Here is a 25,254-nt window from a genome sequence, read left to right as displayed (position 1 = left end):
GACGGTGACTTTAACGACGAAATAGGTTGGCATATGTCCGCGCTCCCATTGTTTTAGTCGTAATCGTGCGTTAACTCTTCGCATGCGTTATGAGGAATACAGGATATTTAAATGAGACCGTGAACGTTAGAATTTGGTTCATTATTATTAATCGTGATTCGGGTTCCTTTGGTAGCCGTGGATCTTTTGATCCAGAGGTGATGTCGCAGCGTGACCACATATATATATTTTATTATAGTTTTGTGAAACTAATATATTCTCGACGTGACCTGCATCTAACGGTTTCGCTTTGGCTTTTTCGTTTTTAATATAATAGTGTCCTGATTACGCGCCCCATGAAAATACCAAGTTGGAATCGTGTGCGTCTCACGAATGAAGGTGTTTCTGGTACCTTTGGGCGATACCTGTTGCGAAGCTTTGATTGCTTATGACCTGAGAACTCTGATTTAGTATTTCTGTTCCTCTCATTTGGTGATTAGGTCAATGATTGGTTGATTGTTAGGTTAAGACGTCGTGTATAAATGCGTTTGTGTGTTCGCTAGCCCTTGCTGTTAATTTGCCTGTGTTGTCTACGATGGATGCTACTTGCTGCTGTAAGAACAGATTATCTGCTTCTGTGAAATATATTTAATTCGAATGAAGATATATCTCAAGCCTCGACGGATCAGGTCAAGATAGATCGTTCATCAATACCAACATGTTTGACTATACCGAAAATCCTGATTGAGTTATAAGAATAACAACATGCCGCAAAGTGATTAAAAAAAACGGAAGATGCATTACCATTTGAACCCCCTCTATCAGATCCACTCATGTGGACTAAAAATGAAGAAAATTTACACAGTAATATGTGAAACTACCGACATTGTCGACGAAATTCATTCAAGAGCTTGAAAAAAAAAATTAGCGCTTCGCGGGCGACAAGACTCCTGATCCCAATAGCTTTCCCTAACATCTATGCTCGCGATTCTTGTACATACATTGTATGCCTGCGGGGATATTCTGCTTCTATCTGAAGAAATCAGTGACGGCATATATCACCACAACGGCTACCTGCGGTGCGAAGTTCCCAGTAGCCAATTTAACAGAAATATTTGTCGTCCAGATGGACCGTGACGACTCTCTGCTGGAATGCGGTTGTATGCTATATACGTAATTGAAATGCGGCTTATTACGGAATCGCTGTATTAAGTGGTCAGGGGTGAACGAGTTTTGAGTAAACGTGGAAAGGGTGTTCCATGATGAAAAAGGTTGAAAAGCACAGCAGTTGGTGAAATACATACGTCAGATCTCATGCTCGACGACTGTCTAAAAGTAAAATCGAGTCACTCCAATTTTGAAGGTCCAGTTGCCGAATACACGACCACTTTAAATCGCCTCAACAATTTAGATCTGATTCAAGCCACATCCGAATCGAGTCAAGTCGCGTGAAAAGTGCACTCGGGCGATGTCAAGATTCGCTTGTGCAGAACCCGATGCTCTTGCTCCATTTCGCGTCTCCAACGCACTGAGTTCTGAATTCCCCTCGCACTTCGAACCCTTCGTCACACAGGAGCAAGCAAGTCGTCCCGAGAAGGTCTTCCTCCGAGCATGAGATCGTGCCGTTTGGTCGACGCTGAACAAAACAAAAATTAAAAAAACACATCATTGGACAATGAGCGGTAGGTTTCAAACATAACTAATTTTTACTGACTAGCTGGTAGTTTATAACATTAAAAAGTCGGCTAAAATACGCTTTTCACCGAATTAGGCTCAATTGCAAACTGTAGAAGGGAAGCTATAATGATAAAAATTATTGAGATATTTCAAAAACCTTTTTTTTCTAATGTTACTGGCTCATGACAGTCTAAAAAACAATGCACACCGAATTTGGGGGGAAGCGGGTGGCGCAGTTGGTAAAACACTGCAGTCACGACACCAATGGTTGATGGTTCGAGTCTCGGCTCTGCCGCTGTAAATACAGCGCCTTCAAAAGCCCAGAGGAAGAGAGAGCCGAACTCTTGAAAGATGGCAGCAAAAGATCACGTTGAAGAAGTAAAAGCAAAAAAGACATCTGACCTTAATGGAATTCATGTACTGGGCGCAAATGACTATAATAGCGATGAGCGCCAATGATATCTTAATAAGCAAACAAACACCGAATTTGGCTCAATTGCAAGTCGTATAAGCGAAGCCATAGGAATGGAATATTTTATATTCAGTATAAATATATATAAATTGATTCTTTTCGAATTTTCGGGCTATCTCACGGATTTGCTAGATTGTCTAAAAAATGTGCATATGGAATTTTCCTTCGTTGCAAACCTTAGAAAAGCTATTGGAGTAGGAAATTTTAAATATGAATATATTAGTATTAAATATTACAGAATTGTTGAACCTTAGTACTATTCTATTAATTCAATTTTTCATATTTTTACATTACATCCTAAAGTTTCTAGGGTTGTCGCTTCGATTCTACAGGTTGAAATCGAGCCAAATGCGTCGTGCAGCATTTTTTTAGCCAAGCTAACAAATTTGTCAACAAGCCAGCAAGATTTATAAAAAAAACTATCCTTAGACACAGCCATAAAAAGCATACTGTAACGAGTTGTTCAAAGGACGGCTGGCATCGTTTTCGAATGCAGGTCGCTTTCTCAGTGTTCCAAGTCGCACCAGCCTGACATTCAAGGGTGGTTTCGAACTCGTTCTCTTGAAACCCGGCCAATTGGTATCTGCAACGCAAATGTTCCTGAGATGAGATGAGGGTAGGGATTTATGATTATTTCGAAGATGGATTTTGACTTGGCATTGAACTTGTCGTAACTTTCCTATCGCATGCGGGCGACTATTGAAGAAATGATAGCATGGATACTTAGATGTTGACCTGAAATTAGATATGAGAATAAATTAATTCTGGATTTGGAGTTTGGCATGAGTTTTACACCTTTTTTAATTTTCACGCGACTTTCGGTCACATTTCAGCCATTATCAGATTTTAATCCCGAATCAGTAACGGTATTTGAATTTTAGAACATCAAAACCGTCCATCACAGAACGTATCAGGCTCACCCTTCGTTACAGGTTACATCACAAATCGATTCAAACTTGCTTCCATCGGTGCAATTCACTTTGGCGTTGGTCACAGTCATAAAAGTATCGTCGCAAATCTCACCTGAAAAAATCCACTATCAACTCTTCAGGCTTTCCGCCGTACCGTTCTAAGGGTACGATGATTAGGATATAGAATCTGAATCGAATAATAAATTTAATGATTCGAGTCGATTAATGAGAGATCAATTTATTTGTGTAAAGAAGTTATGCGTTCCATGCCACTAAGAGTTATTTTATCAACGAGAATTATAGGATCAATACGATTTTCCACTGAGGGAGCCTTGAAATCTCAATTCGTCGTATCGCAGAATACAATACATGCATTACAAAACTACTTACGTTAGCCGAAGTGACATCTCTGTGAAGTGGTGATCAATTCACAGCATTGTCACAAAGTGCAACGAAATGGGTATTCTCGAAAAAATGTAAAATTATATTTATTGCGATGTAGAACTGGAATTGTTTTCTTGTGGTACCGTCAAAGCTACATTATTCAACTTTTCTCGTGATTCATACTCTTGCGTCCAGACATGCACGTACAAACGACTTGATCTAGAAAATCCGTAGCAAGTCCTAGAACTAGTAAAAAACAGTATAGTTAGTTGATCGCAAACTAACTAGATTTGTAGTTTGTACGTACAACTTTGCTTGTGGCATCATAACGGATTATATGAAGAATGATACTTTGTTGCGCCGATAGCAGACGATATATATAAACGTAAGATCTTGGTAGCTTTCACACTCTATTTAACGTCCACTTGCGAATGAATATAACTTTATTATAGTTATATTCATTCGCAAGTGGACGTTTCATAGAGTGTGAAAGTTACCAAGATCTTATGAACAATGATGTGAATCAAAACACACGGAACTCGATTCTGTCTAACCCTAGTTTTAGCCAAACTGAATCGTCGACTCACGTTCGCACCATGGGATCGCCGAAGTCCAATCGCCGTCAGCTTCACATCTGACTATTCCCCTGCCGCGCAAAATAAACCCTTTGTTGCACAAAAACAAGCAGGTCGAGCCTAACCAGAAGGGCAAGTCGCATTGCATGGAGCCATGCTGAGGAACTTCGATCCGTTCGCACGAGATTCCTGTAACACGTTGCGATTTCAAAGGTGACAAAGAACTCGACTGAGTATGGTGTTCAAGAATACACTCAGTGCAGAATAATTTACATCACAAAACAGTGACCTGATGTTGTCATTTTATTCACTATAAAGTCTTTGACTGACTCACATCAGCAGTGAGCATGAGTATTGCAGTGAATAAAATTCAAAATATGGAAAATTGTCCGTGTGAGTGATGCATTTATTGATAGTAATAAACTACCAAATTAATACTCAATGGTTTCATCATTGAACTCGAAGACTTTTCGTGTGTCATCCGAATTCCGAACGCGGGTCACCAGTCTTATCAAGTCATTGCACATTTTGAGTCGAGCCGAGTCAACGATGACTTTACGACTAGAAATTGACTCAAAGACTTCACTTCAAGTCACGAGTCAATTCATATTTTTGAACCTCCGTGTCTAGTCAAGTTACTGAAAAAGTTTAGTCTAGTCAATCCATTTTTGAAGGTCTAGTTGCTCAATCACTTGTAATTGATTGAAAAAATTAACACCGGGCCAAACCACATCCGAATCGAGTCAGGTCTCGTAAAAAGAGTACTCGAGCGATTCCAATATTCACTTTCACAAAATCTTATGCTCTTGCTCCATTTCGCGTCTCCAACGCACTGAGCTCTGAATTCCCCTCGGACATTGAAACCCTCGTCACACGCGACCCAGCAAGTCGAACCGAGCAGATCGTGCTCCGAGCATACGATCGCGCGGTTCGGTTGCGACTGAACAAAGCGAAAATTTTCAAAAAAATACGTCGTATAATCGGCAGTAGGGATGTTCAAATATAACTTGTTAACTTGGTAATTGATTAAAGTCTTAGATTTGTTACATATACGCTTTGCATTGAATTTGGCTCAATTGGAAACTGTACAAGCGAAGCTATGAGAGTAGAAAATGTTATATTTATTATAAAATTTTAAATAGATTTTTTCAAATTTTACCGGCTTCCTCGTTAAATTGTTTGGTTGTTTAAAACAAACAAATTTGGATTAATTCCAAACCATGGAAGTAAAGTTATTGGAGCGAAAAATTTTGGAGTTGACAAAAAATAGATTTAACGAACATAGAATTACAAAGTGTAACTACCATTTTGTCAGCCATTTTAATAATATTTTGATTTAAATCGCAAAATTTATATTATCATGGCTTCACTTCTACAAGTCGGAATAGAGTCAAATTCGGCGAACAGCATTTTTTATAGCCAAGCTAACAATTTTATCAACTAGAAAGGAGAATTTGAAAAAATAGTAAGTCATCTTTGAACAGCTCTAACAAGCTGACCAGAACGAGTTTTTCAATGGATGGCTGACATCGTTTTCGAACGCAGGTCGGTTTGGTTGTGTTCCAACTCGCCCCGGCCTGGCATTCGAGCGTGGTTTTGAACTCGTCCAGTTCAACCTCGGCTAATTTGTATCTGCAATGCAAATGGTCCAGAGATGAGATTTGTAAAAAGCCGGATTTGAGTAATTTGACCAGATATTTATCGAGTATGGAGAACTTGACCTTGAATTTGCCGTCACTTTCCTATATCATGCAGGCAACTATTGAAAAAATTTCGGCAGAGATACGCGTGTTTTGACTGGGATTTAGATATGTGACTGATTTTTTCAGGATTTCGATTTGGACATGAGTTTCAACGCTGTTCAATTTTCACGGGACTTTGATGACATTTTAGCCATTACGGGATTTGAATCTCAAATCAGTAACAGGGTTTGGACAATAGGATGTCAAATCCGCGCATCACACCACGTGTCAGACTCACCCTATGTTACAGGTTACGACGCAAACCGACTCAAAATTGTTCCCGTCGGTGCAAAACACTCTGGCGTTGCTAACAGTGATGAAGGTATCGTCGCAAATCTCACCTGGAAAATAACACCATCGAATTTCCATCTTTTCAAACGTACTAATCTTCCGGCACAATCATAAGGTATTAGAATTCGAATTGAGTGTTTATTTCCATGATTCGGGACGAGTAATGAGAGGTCAATATTTCGAGTACAGAAATTATGCGCTCTTTGCCACTTGGAGCTAGTTAATTACTTAACGAGAAATATTGTTTCAATGTGTTTTATCACTGTGGAAGCCATGGAATCTCGATTGTGACAGCATAAAATACGTGCAGTACAAAGCAATGGACGTAAGCGGAAATGACATATCTGTCAAGTAGGGAAGACCAGGGACAATTGTAACACTTTTTGTATTTTCTAACAATACGTGTTTTTTCGTGAATTTTGTTTCCGAAGTTTTATATAAAGAAGGTAACACCTCGACAGTTGATATAAAAACAATAATCGAACTCAATCGCAAAAATCGCCGCTTAAATGTTACAATGGCTCGGTGCCCAGGGGCAATTGTTTCCTCCCGTGCGGGGCAACTGTAACAGGGTTAGTTACAACTAAAAATGAATGAAATTAACAACGACAGGGGTGGGTGAGTCTCAGTCGTAATTTCAGATATGAACATGGACTTATAAGTGACCGATTTTTTGAGGTATGATTTCCTTTTGATTAATCGAAAATAGGCTCATTGTCATGGTTCAGGCAAAACTGCCAAAGTCTAAAAGTAGGCAAAAACGTTTCCGTAGCATATTTGGAGACTTCTATACCAGACTTGCACATTTCCATATTTTATACCGAAATTTCGTTCCTTAGGATACCATAACATACCATGCCTGTTATATACTACTGGATTTTCATAATTTACCGCTAGAAGGAGATCCGCTCAAAAACAGTAGCTAGTTGACTTATGAACTAACTGCATTGGAAGTTTGTGCGAGTGTGGTTGTTGCGTCGTAACTGATGATATGACGAATGGTATGAATAGAATCACTCGCGTATTCGATTTTGTCTAGTCCTTGTTTCAACCAAATTAAAGCGTCGACTCACGTTCACACGACGGGATCGCCGCAGTCCAAACTCTGCGGGTCTCACATCTGGTTTCGCCTCTGCCGCGCAGAAGAAACCCTTCGTTGCAAGCGAACTCGCAGGTCGAGCCAAACCTGAACTGCATGTCACAACGCATGGAGCCATACTGCGGAATTTCGATCCGTCTGCACGAGATTCCTGTAACACATTGTGAATTTAAATGTGATAACGAACTCGATCGAGTATGTTGTTCAAGAATACATCCAGTGCAGAATAATTTACATCACAAAACAGTAACCTAATGTTGTCATTTTATTTACTATAAAGTCTTTGACCGAATCGCATCAACAGTGAACACCAGTAATGCAGTGAATCAAATTCAAAATAGGGGAAATTTTCCGTGTGTGTGATGTAATTATTGAAAATAATAAGTTACCAAATTACTACTCAATAGTTTTATTATTGAACTCGAAGACTTTTCGCGTGTCATCCAACACGGGTCACAAGTCATATCAAGTCATTGCACATTTTGAGTCGAGTCAAGTCATCGATGACTTTACGACTTGAAATTGACTCAAAGATTTCACTTCAAGTCACGAGTCAATCCATATTTTCGAACCTCCGTGTCTTGTCAAGTTACTGAAAAAGTTGAGTCGAGTTATCCAATTTTAAAGGTGCAGTTACCGAATGCTTAATCACTTGAAATTGACTGAAAAAAATATAACATTGAGCCAAACCACATCCGAATCGAGTCAGGTCTCGTGAAAAGTGTACTCGAGCGATTCCAACATTCACTTTTGCAAAATCCTATGCTCCCGCTCCATTTCGCGTCTCCAACGCACTGAGTTCTGAATTCTCCCCTTACTTCGAACCCTTCGTCACACAGGAGGATGCAAGTCGACCCGAGCAGATCCTCCTCCGAGCATACAATCGAGCCGTTCCGTTGGCGCTGAACAAAGCGGAAATTAAAAACAAAATTGCATCGTACAATCACCAGGGATGTTCCAATATATCTTGTTTACTAACTAGTTGAAAAATTTTTTAGGTTGGCTACAAATACGCTTTACACCTAATTTGGCTCAATTGGAAACTGTAGAATCGAAGCTAAAAGAATAGAAAATATTATATTATTGATAAAAATTAAAATATATTTTTTCACATTTTACTGGCTACCTCGTGAAATTGTTAGGTTGTCTAAAACAAACAAGTATTGATTAATTCCAAACCCTAGAATCAAACTTATTGGAGCGGAAAATCTTGGATTTGACAAAAATAGAAATAACGAATATAGAATTACCATGTGTTACTACCATTTTCCAGCCATTTTATTGATAATTTGATTTAAATCGTAAAATTTATATCGTCATAGCTTCGCTTCAACAGGTCAGAAAAGAGTCAAACTCGGCGAACTGCATTTTTGGTGGCTAAGGTAACAATTATTTCAACTAGCCAGTAAAATTTGAAAAAAATTCATCTTTGAACAGCTCTAACAAGCGAACCCAAACGAGTTCTTCAAAGGATGGCTGGCATCGTTTTTTAACGCAGGTCGGTTTCGGTGAGTCCCAAATCGCCCCGGCCTGGCATTCGAGCGTGGTTTTGAACTCGTACAGTTCAACTTCGGCCAATTTGTATCTGCAATGCAAATGGTCCAAGGATGAGATTTGTAAAAACTCGGATTTGAGTATTTTGACTTGATTTTTATCGGTTATGGATTTAGGATTATTTTGAAGATGGATTTGGACTGGCATGAAATTTTTCGTAACTTTCCCATATCGCGCGGGCGACTATTGAACACATTTCGGCAAAGATACGTGCGGTTTGACTGGGATTTAGATAGGAGGCTAAATTATTTCTGGATTTCGTCTTGGACATGAGTTTCAACACCGTACAATTTTCATGCGACTTTTGATCACATTTTCGCTAATACTGGATTTGAATCTCAAATCAGTAACAGGAGTCACAGAACGTGTCAGGCTCACCCTTTGTTACATGTTACGTTGCAAACCGACTCAAAATTGTTCCCGTCGGTGCAATCCACTTCGGCGTGGGTCACTGTCATGAAGGTATCGTCGCAAATCTCACCTGAAAAACAACGCCATCAAATTCCGTTCCTTTCAACGGTACCAACCGTCGAGCATAATTGTCAGGGTTTAGAATTTGAATTTTCATGATTCGGGTCAAGTAATGAGAGTCCATTTTTCGAGTAAAAAAATTATGCGTTCATTGCCACTAAGAGTTAATTTATCAACGATAATTATAGTTTCAATGCGTGTTTTTGCTCTCGAATCCTTGAAACAGGTATTGGTCTTATCGCAACATACAAGCTACCTACGTTAGCAGAAAAGACATATCCGTTAAGTCTTGATCAACCCACATCATTGCCACAAAGAGCAACAAAACAGGTATGGTCGAAAAAACCCAATTGTCTATAATGCGATGTAGAACGGGAATTGCATTCTTTGAGGTAGCGTAAAAGATGCGTTATTTAATATTCCTCATCGTTCATACTGTTGCGGCCAGACATGTACGAACTACTGGATTTTCGAAATCCGCTGCTAGAAGAACAACTATACTAAAAAACCAGTGTAGTTATTTGACCCACAACTAACTGGATTGGTATAGTTTGCACAAGTCTGCTTGTGGCGTCCTAAGGTATGATATGTCGAATGATCTGAATCGAATCAGGATTTTTCACCGCCCTAGTTTTAACCAAACTAAAGCGTCAACTCACGTTCGCACCACGGGATCACCGAAGTCCAATCTCCGTCGCCACAACTGGTTTCGCCCCTGCCGCGCAAAAGAAACCCTTCGTTGCAATCGAACTCGCAGGTCGAGCCAAACCAGAAATGCATGTCGCATCGCATCGCGCCATGATGCGGAATTTCGATCCGTTCGCACGAGATTCCTGCAATACATTGCGAATTCTAAAATGACAGCAAACGCATTAAGTATAGTGTTCGAGAGATCGTCAATTGCTGGATAATTTTTAACACAAAACAGTAAATTGATGTTGGTAATTGATTCACTAAAAGCTTTTTTACTGACTCTCAGCAGTAGTGAACAACCTCATCAATGCAGTGTATCAAATATGAAATGTAGAATATTTTATGTGTGTATTGTAATATTTAAAGCGAATATTTTTATCAGAAAAATAATATTTTTTCTCCAAGAATTGAACATTTCGACATTTTTTGACATTTAAAAACTTTTTGTTTTGACGAATTCTGACTTATGTAGAACTCAAGTAGTTGCATTACATTGTAAGAAAATTCGAAATTTAATGCAGTATCACTAGAGATCTTTTGATACATTTCATGACAGTCAGTCTGTCAATAATTTATTGAAATTTTATCGATCCAAAAGAACCACAAGATTTCGATGAAAATGGTACAAACTTTCTGTCCTTAAGAGTTGGCTTGGCAAGAATGGAGAAAGAACGACTTAGGAGAATAGCAGTTGTTGGCTGGCAGCACTGAAGTTCAGGGTATCACACCCTGTAGCTTTATACTGACACACGTTCATTTGTGTGCCTTGGAGTTGATTTTATCAAAATACACCAACCAAGGCAGTGTCAACAAAAAGAGTTAGTGTAACATTTAAAAATAGTACATTGAATGCTCTGTTGTTCGATATTTCATGCAGGGGACGTCATATTTTGTGACGCGAATGTCGATGTCCAATTCTTTACTAGTTGCTGACAATTACCCTTTGCAAGTTTCAGCAGAAAATATTCGAATTCATTTAAATAGGAATATACTATCCATTGTTTATCAACCCCGAGTCCGCGGACTCATTTGAGTCCGGGGAAGGTCCTGGATGAGTCCGCGAGCACAGGAATTTTAGGTAACTTAATCGGCACACACGTTGACAAATTGCCAACCTGGTATTTCCCCGTGTTTTTCAATGGAAAGACGCCAGTCTCATAGTGAATTTATTATTTTAGGTAATTTTATATTGATAAAACCTTAACAAACGATCATGGATCCTCATTTAGGGGTCTACGGACATAGTTTTAGATTGAGAAGTCGAAAATACACGGAACGTCCCCGTCCTCGTCCGGTTTCGTCAAATTACGATTTGAGAATTACGCAGCGTGTTTCGCAAAATACCTATTTTGAAATGTTAGAGACCTAAATAGCTGCCATAAAAATACATAGATACCTGCAATATGTGACTGGCGGTACTCAACTTGAATAGTGCTTTCAGAACTACATTCATTGCAGTAGAAGTTATTACCTCGGTGGCTTTTTGGGTTTCCTTGATCAAGAATTACCGGCACCATAAGAAGGAGAAAGCGTTTGTATACAATCTTCAAATATTCGATTATTATGTACCGCTAATTGTCTGTGTAACGTCTTCTGTGTATTGTATAATTTGATTCTCTCTTATCCCTTTATTATGACTACCGGAGTATCGGTGCAGCTGACTTTGGCCAGATACCGTTACTTTTAATTATTGCATTGTTACGTCAAATTTTGTCAATTTGGATTCCGTTTGAATCTCTTTCTATATGCTTGTTATTGTGCCGTTAACTCTTGTTAATAAGGGTCATACGAAATCCCTTCAAGTTAATAATTATACTCCAGTGATTGCAGAGGTGGTCAAAGTAGTGAATAAATCTACTCAAGTAGAAGTGGAAGTAGCGACGAAAAAATCTACTCAAGTACGAGTAGAAGTACTTCTTCTTTAAGCAACCTAAAACTACTTGATGTAGAAGTAGAATTGACTGACTTTAAAAGTACTCAAGTAAGTAAGTAGTTGTGAAAACGATCCTAATTCGTTCACATGGATTGTAAAAAGGTGCAAATTGAGCTATGCGATAGGTGATGAGCTTGATTCTTATTGATGCATACCAGCAGGTATCCAATTTTCGATAGCATAAGCATGAGGCCCGTAGTTAGGCATTATGAGGCCCGTAGTTAGTCGAAGAGCAATACATAGAAGTTGTATTGGATACGGTGTAAACACTTTGCGCGATTAGTAAACAATAATAAAAATTATGGTGGACCATAAAAATGCCATATTGTGTAGCTTTATTTCCAGAAATTGAAGGCATTACTACACTTGCTTTTATACTTCAACATGTATGTTATCCAGACAAAATAATTGATATTAATTATACCTCAAAGTATATGATACTGGGAATTGAAAGTGAATTATAAATACTACTTCTGAAAGCCGAACATGCATTTCATGTTTTTAGTCCAGAAAGTTTCAAAGGTGGTATGCTTAAACAGCTCTAAAACTAAAAAAAAGTCAGAGTCCACTTTTCCAGATTTGGACACGCCATGGACATGCTGGATTACGATATGACAAGTAAATGCTAGATTGCGAAACATCAGTTTCAAACGTTATGATGAGCCATATATACTGTGATGAATTATTTGATATGGGCGAAGGGCGACAATGCGGTGTGAACGGAGCCACGCCAACCCTCTACCTAAATTATATTCACCGATACTTTTGTGAAATCATACTGGTCACTGCGTATCCACTGCGCGCGAAGCGCGACGAAAATTCTGGGCTTTACTAAAATTTTATGAAAATTAAATGACGATACTCCTTGAAAACAGCCCCGAAATTCCTCAGGTTATCTTCCTGATTGGAAGATTGAACTACTTCTACTTGACAAACTGAAAATAGCGAAAAGTAAGTAACTAGATCACAAAATATTACGAAGTAGAAGTAGCGAAAATCAGATCTACTTGAGTAAGTACCAGAAGTAAAGGAAAACTACTTGAGTACTTCGAAAAAGTAGAAGTACTTCCTTACTGACTCCCTCTGAGTGAATGTAGTTTTGATAGGAATATTAGAGATCCCTCAATAAGCGATGTTTGGCCACGTATATTTCAAACGCAAGAACATCGAAACAGCACCACTGCAAATTGATCAGCATTCCAAGCAATATTCGTTCTTCGAGATTTTCTGTATCTTGAGCAAACCAGTTGGTTGCAAGTGTCACTGGCAAAACGGGTATGTTTTGCGCATCTGTAGCATCTTCCTGGTTTGATACCAAACACGTCAGGTATAAACCCCTACTATCGCAAACTGGAATTTTTCAAAATCCCCTACATTTATGTCCGAGGTAGCCGGTTGTTAAAATTGTCAAAAGGAATTCTATTATGGTCATAAACTCTACAATTTTGGTCGGATTGACTTGAATTTAGTACGAATGGACTCGGAATTTAATGCTGAGTATTAACTATTCACAATTCACATACCGAATATGCCAGGTATAAACCTCTAGGACAGCTCTCTTTATACACACGTATGCAGGACCGTAACTGCCGCACCAAAACCCCCTGATTGGGGGGGGGGCAGAGATCGAAGGAGGGCCAAAACTATTTCGTGAATTAACATAAATTAGAGTATATTTTTTTGAAAATTTAACTAACCTTTTAATAAAATTTTCGTGCTATGCGCGATTTAATGGTGTCAAATTTCTTGATTATTGGGTACTCTTCTCCCAAGAAAAAATACGCATGAGTTATATCATTTTCCGAAACGCTTCATTCAGCTGTACCGGTAAATCTGATTACATGAGCAGAGACAGGATAAAAAATTTACAGATATGCAATTCCCGATCATGTTGACCGATTCAATCATGAATTATAGAACATTTTCGCGCTTCGCGCGGTTTATTCCAATAAACCCGGCTAACTAAACATAACAACATTTTCGCTGAGAAGTAGCGGAAAAAAGGTATCGGAAGAAAGGGGTCTGGGGGCGGAGTCCCCTAGAAGTTGGGTTTATCACCCTGTGGGGACCCAAGAATAGGGTTACCATATTTTGGAAACGGGAAAGGAGGACAGTTTGTCAAAATTTTCAAACTTAAAATACCGGTGGAAAATCCAGAAAAATGGGTAAATTTTTCCCACTTCGTACTCGGTTGACTAATCAAAAGTCTACTTTCTTGCTCAGCGCCCAAAATACTGTTTTTACCTTTACTTTACCAGGTGATTGACTGAAAAAAGGTCAACTTTGGCTCTCAGCTCCCGAAATACCCACCTGAGCGTTAGTTCAGTGCTATGTTATGGTATCTCGGTAGCATTTTGCCCTGTGTTTAACCAAAATTCTAAAAAAAGAGGACAAAATCTCAAAAAGGAGGACATTTAGGCGTCCTCGGAGGATATTTTCAAAAACCCGAAAAAGGAGGACAAATCCTCATAGAGGAGGACTTATGGTAACCCTACCCAAGACCAACGTTTTTTTGGGGGGGGGGCTGACGAAGTGCTGTTACGGTCCTGCACGTAGGCAAATTGCACATGCACACGTTTCCGGCGCGATATACGCTGAGTATTGTTAATTGATTATTGCGACTTGTTTACTTGCAGACATTATTTGGATGTTGGTAAATTGTAGCGACATGTGTGGAAAGACAAGTTTAAAAAGGCTTCCTTGACTCAATTTTGGCCAAATGTGCAGTCGATGGAGCATAGTCTTTCAGATCTTTGCTAGCAAGCTGCAACAGCTCTTTTGCTATTTCCGACCACATAGCCTACCTGTGTGAATCTGGCTTTTCAACCCTGACGATGATCAAAAGAAGTATAGCAATAAACTTCAGCCGGAAGATGACATCAGATGTAGGCCTACATTGACAACCATAATTCTGGAATTCGATAAACTTGTCAGGCAAGATCAAGCACAAGGCTCTCATTAAGTGTGGTTTGAGTGAAAAACAGTGCTTGCTTTTATGTTGCTACCGTATTACACTCTCTTGGATATAAATCAGAAAACCTATTTTTCGTTAATTAAAAGCTTGGGTCCGCGGATATATAGGGATGCTTGAGAATTGTCCGCGGGTCAAAAAGGTTGAGAACCACTTTATGCAATTAACAATGTTGTCTACATCACTGCGGTTTTTGATATAAGTCCACGCGAGCTTGTTTCAGATTCTGATTACAGATATCGACGTGAGCTTTAATCGTATATTGAAAGCTCTACGTCTTTTCAAGAGGCTGGATCATAGTCGCGCTTTCGCCCAATTTCCCAACAATCCTTGCCGCAAAAAGAATTAGGACCTTTGTTTTCAGGTGTACCTATCATCACACTATATCTACCTAATTACTTTTTCGCTTAATCGGAAATAGCTACTTCCACTTGCCCTTGATTAGAAATTTACGACTCTATTTCTACCGAAGTACCAACGATGACTAATTTACCCACCTCTGCCTGAAAGTCATACGAAATATACCAATATTCCCAGTCTAGCAGTCGTTGATTATATAGTTCTATGACGGCCTACTATCATGCTCTAACGCCATGAAAATTGCCGATATCGTTGTATCTCTAATGGCCGATAGCGATATGACTCGAAATTATCTACGAACAGACAGCAACGCAGGTCAGCCAAATGAAAAATTGGGCATTGTATGTAAGAATGATTTCTAGGGTTTAGGTTCATAATTACGAATATGACATTTCTTTTGCCAGATTGACTCTAGTTTAGAAATCGCGTATACCACTAAATAAGCCCAAATTACTGTAATTACCCCAAAATATTTCAGCTAGTGGAATGAAAATCGTAGCATTTTTGACTCTTACACTGCGTGTAAATAGATAAATGACTATGCGGTCCTAAGATATTCAATGAATTCGAACTTGACCTGGTGCGAGATTGTTCTTTGTCAAGAGAGCATATAGTCCGTCAAACCTAAATCTTGTACTTCTGCACTAATAAATTATATTTTCTGCTCTACCAATTGGTGGTTCTATCTAGCTAAAAAAGGAGTATTAAAATTTATCCTTGAAAATCTCAACTCCAGTATTAAAAGTATCCCCGATTTCTATGTCTACGGGAGAGCAGGGCAAGAATCCGACATTATCAAGGCAAGAAACATGACCAGAATGAAGCAGTATTTTTCAAGTTCAGCGTTGTATTGTTTTTGTATATAGACTAGAGAATACGGTTGCTATTGTTACATTACAACTTACAGGACCGAAACAGCACTTCTTGAGCCCCCTTTCCCCCCAAAAAAAAGTTGGTCTTGGGCCCCCATACCGTGATAAACCAAATTCTAGCAAGGCGCGAAAAAGTTCTATAGTTCATGATTGAATCGGTCAATCTGATCGGGAATAGCATATATATTGCGATAATTATTTTCATCCTCTCTCTGCTCGTGTAATCAGATTTACCGCAACCGCTGAGTGTGGTGTCTAGGAAAATGTTGGGCCCGGAAATATAATAAACATATTCGGGCCGATCCGTTGGTAATATGATTTCGTTACTTGATGTTAATTCTTAACCTCCTGTCTGCCATATCAAAAGATATTGAAATCACCCAAACCTACTAAAGTAAAAGAAGCACACGATTTCAAATTGGTATTTCTTCATTGGCAAATAATTTTTCTCTGCGGGAGGGCATTTGCCTTGTGGGGCTCAGATTGCCAGGACGGGAACATTCGGCGCCAGACATGTAGGCGCCTATGTACTATTAAAAATATGTCTATATATGTCGAATTTTCATCGTATAGGCCAGTGGTCGGGAACCTTTTTCGACCAAAGAGCCATATTGGCCCAATATTTCCAATTGTAAATACGAAAGGGCCATACATGTCAATAAAGTGTTACGTCACAATTGAAAATCCGTGACGTATTGGTAACACTAATATATGAGATTCGTAGTGTGCGCCATATTTTTCTGCACACATGGGTAGGTGGAGCCAAACATGGTCACTACAGCAGTACATACCCATAGTGTGATACGTCAGCGGCGTTGGGTTAGGGGAGGCAAATGAGGCAGTGCCTCAAATGTCGTCAGCGATGAGTGAAGGAAAATTGTGAACCCTTCAATGGTTATTGTTATCTTCTGTCGATGTTTATGAATGACTAGATCAGTGGTTCCCAACGTGGGCGATATCGCCCCCCAGGGGGCGATTTGGCGATCTAGGGGGGCGAAAATGACGAAGGGGGCGATAGGGGGGCGAAAATGGACAAAGGGGGCGACGGGGGGCGAAAATAGCGAAGGGGGCGATAGGGGGGCGATGACGCGTCAAAACGGCTGACCTTTTTTTTTTTTTTTTTTTTTTTTTTTTAGTCATCCACCTAGCAATTCGGAGAGAAAAAACGTTATTTGCAGCTCTGAGCGGAGAAAGATGACCTTTTTTTTTTTTTTTTTTTTTTAGTCAACCCGCCGGTGATTACAGTCTGTATGCCCAATTATCGGTGCACAAAATTTTGGGGGGCGATGATTGGTGTTGACCTTGAAAAGGGGGCGATGGGTCGAAAAAGGTTGGGAACCACTGGACTAGATCTTAAACATTTTTATTACCAAAATCACGGAATTTTCTAATTTATTGTTCGAAAACGAAGCCCGAAAGAAGAAGTAAGGCTGAAATGAGGCACAGACGGTCCAAGCGCCAATAATTTATAATCAATGATATTAATCATATGAAATTGTCGCGTTGATTCTGAAAATCTAAGTATTGATCGCTTTCTAAAATCTATGGCGAAACGTAACCTTGCTTTACACACCTACATTTTAAAGGCAGAGCTAGAAAGCTACTAACCAATCAAGAAAATGGATAGCGTTGTTCTTAATTTGAATTTGTAATTGTGAATGTCACTTCCAAGGCATTTTATTTCTCGGCGTAGATCAGGAGGACTATGTGTATTTGAAAACTGCATTGGCCTACTCCTACAAGTGTCGCCCCGTCTGCTATTCGCTTTCATCGATCAAGTGATCGTGCATTCCACGATTTCATAGCTGCACGCGATGGTGGGTAGATCGAATATGCAAGTGGTGTTAGTCGCCGGTGCGACAGCAACTTGAATTTGGGGATTTCGAAAAGAGGGCGTACCTGCACCTAACCCTGGACACCCCACTGCCTTGACATCTCAAAGACATGTTCATGCTGCCACGAGAATAATTATTCTCGCCGTCATGAGAATTTACTAACAAGTTGCTGCAATAATGATAAATAAGGTGCAAAATTAAAAGTTCCTCAAAGAGCCATACATGGCTCGCGAGTCATAGGTTCCCGACCACTGGTATAGGCAATCCTTTTTGGCTTATATTTTCTCTCGCTGCCGATCGTTCTGGCACACTTCTCGGAGTCCCATATTATATGGCCCAAAACTTTATATGTCTTGGTGCGTCGTGCCGCGGTAATGCCCGACACCGAAATGCCCATTTCTATAAATCATGCGTACTTTTTCTTGGGGAAGGGTACCCAATATTAAAGTTAGGCTATACATCGACATTAAATCGCGCAAGGCGCAAAAAATTTTGGAAAAAGCTGCAAAAAGTTCACAAAAATACTCAATAATTGATGTTAATTCACGAAATAATTTTGGGTTCCCTTCGAGCTCGCCCCCCGAATTGGGGGGTTTTGGCTGCGGCAGTTACGGTCCTGGCAACTTACACGGTGTGTGACTAAAGTTGATACGGCATACTTTAGTACATTGGTTTGATAACACTGGCCAACACTATTTTTGTTGACTTTGATCAGACAATTGATTTTGACTAACTTTTGGGCGCTGAATTAAAAAATGACTTCCGTTTTCTCTATCACGTCAATTTTTTGGGTTAGGCACCCACCACATTGTCTCATAACACACATAATAGCACTATTTTTAATATTTTGTGTTCATTGCATGAAAACGTTTCAAAAACCACAAGCAGTCGAAAGTAAATCAATAGACTTCAAATTATCATTTGCACTGCTATATCTGGTTGATTTAAACTGATATTGCTTCTACATGACAAATAAAGTGTGAGTTTCAGGGTACAAATTTACGCTAATAACCTATAATTCTGTAGGTTGTCTAGTTTGATACTTGAGCAATAGTCAGCTAACGTATGTAAGCTCCAATTTTCTCTGATATCTTACCCCCATCATCTTCGGATGTTAGGGGATATTTTCTCCTTGTATATCTCTGACTATGTCAACGTTTTTAGGGAAATTATTTAGATATTTAAGCTTTTTTGAATGTCTGCTGTCCGACAGAAAGACATGGCAGCGACACATGTGTATCAGGGTTACATGTGCATTCTTATTGACTGACCACTAGAAAACACAATATTTCAAAGCTGACACATATGATCCAATCGTGCTCGTGATATTGCAACAATTCAATGTTTCCGTATTACTCCTAATGTTTCTGTATTATTCACGAAGACTGACTGAGTGTGCAATTATTACTGCACCTAAGACTTTGCCATTTTGGAGAATGGCACACTTTAGGATCCTTTTTTAGCTACTTATAGGCATTTGGCGTTCGCTTGACTTGTAAATCGGGATTCCTGACTCCTCCAGTAATCCATGGTAACAGCATTATGCCAATGCCAGTATCACGGCAATACACAAAGCTACCGAAAGTAGGCCTACGAAGAAAAGGCTGTTTTTCCTGATCGAAAGTGAGATACCTTCTCTACCTTGCCACGTAATCTTTTCTCACTTCAGAAGGATGTTAAAAGTTCCGAAGATTTCTAATCCAAGTCCCAAAGCTCATGTGAGATAATTAACTCGTGTTGATGGTCTACTCTACGTTCTGAATCAACTTCGGTTTCAAAATCTTCATGATTTGGCCTGCTATCCCTAAGATCTTCATCTTGATATAAATTAAGGAGCGTATGAGAATTTCAAATTGCATTGGATAACCTGAATGGGGCATTGGACCCCTTGACTATATAACTTATTATATACTAAAACTGTGGATTTTTATATGATATGGGAAAGGGATATGGCTAAATTCGTGAAAATTTGCATATTTTGAGCCTATGTCGTAGAGCAAAATGTTGACGTGATAGAAGAAAACCTGTGGCATTTTTGGAATCAGCACGCCAAAATTAGCCTAAATCATGTGCAAAATCAAAGTCAACAAATTTTTCGGTCAAAATTGTTGCCCAGTGTAATGAATCTGGATTGCGAATGCGACCTGGGCCATGGCTACACACGATTCATAAATTAACAGACTGCAAACTGAACTCATTTACGTTTAGTACACGCATCAACATTCATATGTAGGTTTTATTTTATAAACTCCGAGCCACCTTTCGTGGGGAAGTCATAGTCAGTATGCAGGTTCTGCTTGCTCGGTTGCTTGTGTGGCTATTTTCCCAATCAGTACCCTTCAGAACCCCCCAAACCACCATTACTTTGTCTGCCTAAAAATATGTGTTGACCAGTGTAATCGGTCTTTTCTAGTTGTCAGACTCCGTCTATACAAGAACTCACCTTCGCAACTTCCAAAGTCTCTGTCCCACGATCCAGTAACAAGGCAGGTGATGCGAGCTTTGCCAGCAACGTAGAAGCCCGGGAAGCAACGTAAAGCGCAACGCGACCCGATTCTGTTCGATTCAGAGCACCAAATGCGACCTTTGTCTACGGCCTCTGGTTCGGGGCAGGCGATGACTGTAATACCGATAATGGATGGCAGTAAGAAACTAAACACAGTCGGATTCACTTAATCCGGACACCTGATAGTCCGATTAGCCGTTTTATTAGGCCAAAATGGTCGGGAACGGAACAAAAGTAAAAATAGAATGAAAAACTCCCGGTAATCTGGACAACTCTACGCTCAATTCGGACACTGTTACGCAATTCCCATCGTCAGGTTAGGACACTTCTTCGTTCGTCTTAACAAAATATGAGTTATTATGGTGAAACAATGACGGTTCATGCAGTATCAATCGACAACGAACTCATAGTTCATGTTGTTATGACTGCTCTTGAAACAAATGCTTCATCGTCAGTTATTTAAAATATACCTGACGCTTTTTCTCATCCACGGCCGTAACGCAAACGTATATGACATGGGTTCTCAAAAGGTGGGCCATGGCCTACTTGTTGACGACAGGAGCGTTTTGAGGTGCGCCACAAAGCTTTTTGGAAAATTGTAGAATTAGTGTAAGTTTAGTTATATTTGTTGTGTTATTCGCTCAAAAACATATTTATATTATCGAATAACACGTTCAGGCTACATAACGCTTTTCAGCCGACTCTGATGAGATGTAGTGGCACGCACGGAGTCCCAATGTACAAGCTGAAAACGGGAGGGGCAAACGGCGGCTTTTGACCCCGGCTACGACAACGTACGGCTAACAGCAACTAAAATATTTTCGAGTATATAATAACTTGATGGTAACGCTGAATTAACCAAGTATTCCGGCAGGATCATATGTCGTATGCTGTCGTGTGCAATAAACTCGGAGTGAAGTATATTTGATGTAGATTTACGGTACTTCGGCACGTCGTATTATTGTAACGTAAAAATAGCCCGAATTGCAAATTATTATCAATTATTACCAATTTCCGGTGGAGGTTTATGGCACCAACGTCACGAATCGCAATGGATTGAATAATTTGCGCTCCGCATTAATCTTCGGAGTCAGTTTAAAATGAACGGCTTTGAAATTATTGTAGGCGAGATGTGGTACCGACGGATCAAAAATATCAAAATGATCTCTGGCCCTCAAATCTTCAGCCGAGAATAGCAGATCTTTTGCTGGCTTAACACTTTGATCCAAGCTCTATCTATCGCGGACATTTACATGAATATCAGCCTTTTTAAAAATATTTATGAATGTTCAAAATTTGTTGCTCGAATGTATCATCGGTCCCCACCCGGTGGGTCCAAAGGCGCACGACCATGGGACCTATGCGACATACGCTCAGAAACTCAAATTTTTCATCTTGTTTTGTGGGGTAATATAATCTAAGCTACAGCAAGCCATTGAAGAATGTCTCGTCGCTACCTTCAAGAAAAAAAAAGATTATATCATCTCAAATGTTGGCGTAAAATCACGTATCGATTTACGCCCAAACTAACAAAATTAATGACACATACATATTACCCGTAAAACGACATTTTGACTTTCAAATACCTCGTTATAGCGATAAAACACCACAGGTAACTCTGATTTGCAGCCTCTATATATGTAGGCGTATTTTTGTAGTTAAGTGATTAGTTGGTCCTACTATTTACTTGATTTGGCTATGGTACCATAGCCCCCCCCCCACCACCATATAAATATTGTAATTGAATTGAAAATAGTTCACTCGGGGATGGTATTGGATTTTAAAAAAGTGGCAATATATACCCTGATACAAGCTCTACACTTCACATTGAAAATTATGGCTGATTTGTTAGTGTGGAAGGTGATATAGAAAAATGTATACGTCGATCCAATTTTATTTTACACCCCCCAAAACATAAATCATCTGTCACAGGCCCCATACCTCACGCAGGTCGAAGTTTTTTGCTTGCGAGGAAAGATTCTGCCACCATGCAATTGTAGACAAATTCGCGTACTGTGATCATGAAATTATCACAGAGAATGTTTCAAGTATTTTCGGTCCCATTGTCTCATCGGTACCACATCTCGCGTACATAATTGTACACAAGAACTGATTGTATTATTGGATTAAATGTTCTGACATCGCGACTTCAGTAGGTGCAAGACATACAATGATCATTGTGCAGCTTGCATAATAAAAATTCTTTCTCCACTTTCTTGTAGTACCCCATTCACTAAAGCATTGTTTGAAGCTTGCCTAGAATGACTTTAATATTCCCCTCAATATATAGTAGAACTAAAACCCTAATGACACAGTGGATGGGGCGACTAAATCATTGTGTTTCGCGACGCGAGTGGGGCAGCGGACGATCCTAATGTACACAAGAGTTATAGCCTACGATCTGCCAGGGCCGTAACTCCCGCACCCAAACCCCAATCGGGGGAGCTCTAAGGGGTCCAAAATTATTTCATTGGGCGTTCATGAAACTTGAAAATGTTCACCGTGCTTCGCGCGATTTCATGTCCCAACAGGTCTACATTTAAATATGGCCAGAAAGAAAAAATGCGCACATTTCAGAAAAAATAGGCATGTCAGCGCCTTCGATTACCACGAATTGAACAGGACTTTTACTCTAAGATAAGAGGTGGGCCACAGAACATTTTCAAACTGGAAATTGGGTCACGGCCAAAGAAAAGAGGAGAACTTCGAGTATACGATGATGATCCCTCCGAAGAATTGTGTTTTGTGGATTTAGCTTTCAGTTAGCGTAGTTAGCTTTTCCGTCAATGATGTTTTGTCCAGCTAAAAGCTTTTTGCTGGTAATTTATACTGTATTGTGGCGTACTTCCGACAATTGAAAATATGCAGATTGAGTCCTTTCTGCATGGCTTAGTACTGAATTGGGGAAAAATTACAGTACTATTTTAATCCGGCATGTGTATTTTTCAGAGTAACACAGTTTTCATTGGATCGTTTCGCACCGAAACATCGTAAAATGCAATCACTGCCAGTCACTGCAGTATAGCGCAGCCGCAATTCATTTATAATACAATAGTATATTCTAATGCGTTGTCTACCTTTACGCGTGCCCATGGAAAGAACAATCTATTTTCCACTGAATTCGGCCACAAGTGAGTAGAACCGAAGTGTACTAAATCTAAAATATTCGACCGCACGTTGCAAGCAATGAAATTACTTGTGCATGTTCGTCCGTCTTCGTCCAGTTTGTAGTCGTCCTCGCAATCGCAATAATAGGATCCGATTGTGTTGACGCATTTCTGTTCGCAGAATCCGTTTCTTTGTTTGCCATTCATGTCCAATCCTTCGCACTCGTTCTCATCTGACAGACACAAAATCGAGTTTAAACAAACCATCCAAGGTAGAGAGCTATGGAGCTACATGAAACAATAACTTCTGTATGCAATTAAATACTAAACTCACATTGAATTAACTCCGATATTTTCGGCAGATACTCGTCAAGGGTGATCTTCAACAACTAGTAGAGATTTGAAAAAGAACATTGTATACACGGTTGAGCCGGAATTGGGTACCCCAGAGATTCGATTTTACTATTAGTTCATCACTTGTTGATATGTCACGTGGACAAAATATTTCCTACATTTTAATTGGATTTAATTACACATGTCCATGTACTTGAGTGAGTTATTATTGAAAGAATGAACAAGACGAGCGTACTGTCCAAATACGGGTTGCCTTTAAAACACGGCCTCTAACAAAATTTGTATTCCAAAAGTTGTATAATTATGCCATAATTGTGTAAACACGGTGAAAACACAAAACACTGCGCCCTTGCGGGCGCAGTCTAGGGCTTCCGCAAATGGATCCACCAGATTCCTTGTCGGAGTTTAAAGAGAATGTATCATATATGTCGCAAAACAATCTCGTAAGCAAGACATTCTCGTGCTTTACGATAGGATCTTCCTCGGTAAGATATGTCATAGGCGGGCTTGACCCTACCGACAAGAATTCAAAGATTGGACGTTTTTGGTGGATATCACGTAACATAAAATCTGGAAGCGTAGTCGATAGAATGTTGAGAGTAATGAAGTAAATTTCAATATATACTGATTGTAATTAGAGAAATATCATGTAACACGAAATCTGAAAACGTAGCAGATAGAATGTTAAGAGTAACGAAATAAATTATAATATATTCTGGATGCGATTGAAGGAATATTCTTAATATTTATAGAAAAAAAGTTTACGAAACAAGTAAGCGGAGATAAGTAATATAGTACTACGAATATGACTCAGTCCAAAGCAACTCTACCATAGCACCTCACGTCGTCAGGGGTAGTAAAGGTGTGGGTAGGGCATTAGCCTATCCTTTTCTTTAGCGAATACCTGTAATGCTTACGACCCGAAAGAGCAGTTGCGAATCTTTTTTAAGTTTTGCAGTCATGTTTTTAATACTATATTACGAAGAGGAGAATAAAATCAGAAGATAGTATAGGAGTAAAGAGCGCAAACTAAAGTAGGTAATTGAACGGAAATAGCGAAAGTAATGAACGTATGAACCATTAAGTAGTATAGCTGATACGGACCTTATCCATTCGATGGTATTACGGTGGAAGAAACATGAGGAAACTGACAATTCGTACCTTGAATATATTTGTATGCAAGCAAAGACTGTTTGGAATATGGAAGTGTTTAGTTTGTAGTAGTCGCTAGCGACAAGTCTACTTCATATTGTGACGTAATATCAGTGGCGGCTCGTCCTATAGGGCAACTGCGTCATTGCCCCAGCTAAAAATCCGTCCAATAACAATTATTCACCATTTACAGACGAAAAGCAATCAATATATACCGAAATCACAGCGAAAATCACATTCTTCTTGTGCTTTCGCTTGTAAATGCCCAGCCCATATATGGCGAAGTCTCTGCGAAAATCGAATTCTCTTCTCTGTT

At 39.5% G+C, this 25,254-nt stretch overlaps 2 protein-coding genes across 3 annotated transcripts in view; both read right to left on the bottom strand.

The window, feature by feature from the left end:
• Window positions 1-25,254, bottom strand: part of LOC145454473 (P-selectin-like) — a 91,408-nt gene that overhangs the window by 39,165 nt on the left and 26,989 nt on the right. The gene's annotated exons all lie outside the window — the stretch shown is intronic.
• LOC145437603 (P-selectin-like) lies at window positions 1,451-23,847 on the bottom strand. The gene is made up of 14 exons (XM_080314876.1): window positions 23,522-23,847; window positions 20,263-20,439; window positions 9,815-9,988; window positions 9,063-9,165; window positions 8,583-8,715; window positions 7,879-8,032; window positions 7,105-7,281; window positions 5,979-6,081; window positions 5,498-5,630; window positions 4,785-4,938; window positions 4,011-4,187; window positions 3,049-3,151; window positions 2,579-2,711; window positions 1,451-1,615 (listed from the first exon to the last, which is right to left on the bottom strand). The coding sequence occupies exons 1-14, from the start codon at window positions 23,697-23,699 to the stop codon at window positions 1,451-1,453; spliced, it is 2,064 nt and encodes a 687-aa protein (XP_080171002.1). The 5' UTR covers window positions 23,700-23,847.

This window comes from Botryllus schlosseri, chromosome 1 (genome assembly GCF_051294905.1).
Source record: "Botryllus schlosseri isolate E-star chromosome 1, Bs_hap1, whole genome shotgun sequence".
Taxonomy (NCBI): Eukaryota; Metazoa; Chordata; class Ascidiacea; order Stolidobranchia; family Styelidae; genus Botryllus; species Botryllus schlosseri.
Note: the sequence above shows the minus strand (reverse complement) of the source record. Positions and strands in the feature narration are given on the sequence as shown.

Coding starts and splice junctions, on each gene's coding strand:
- LOC145437603 (XM_080314876.1), bottom strand. CDS start 23,699: ATGGTTTGTTTAAACTCGATTTTGTGTCTGTCAGATGAGAACGAGTGC. Junction 3,152..4,010: donor GGCGATCCCATGGTGCGAAC/GTGAGTCGACGA, acceptor GGATTTTTTCAG/GTGAGATTTGCGACGATACT. Junction 1,616..2,578: donor CCTTTGAACAACTCGTTACA/GTATGCTTTTTA, acceptor TGTTTTGTTCAG/CGTCGACCAAACGGCACGAT.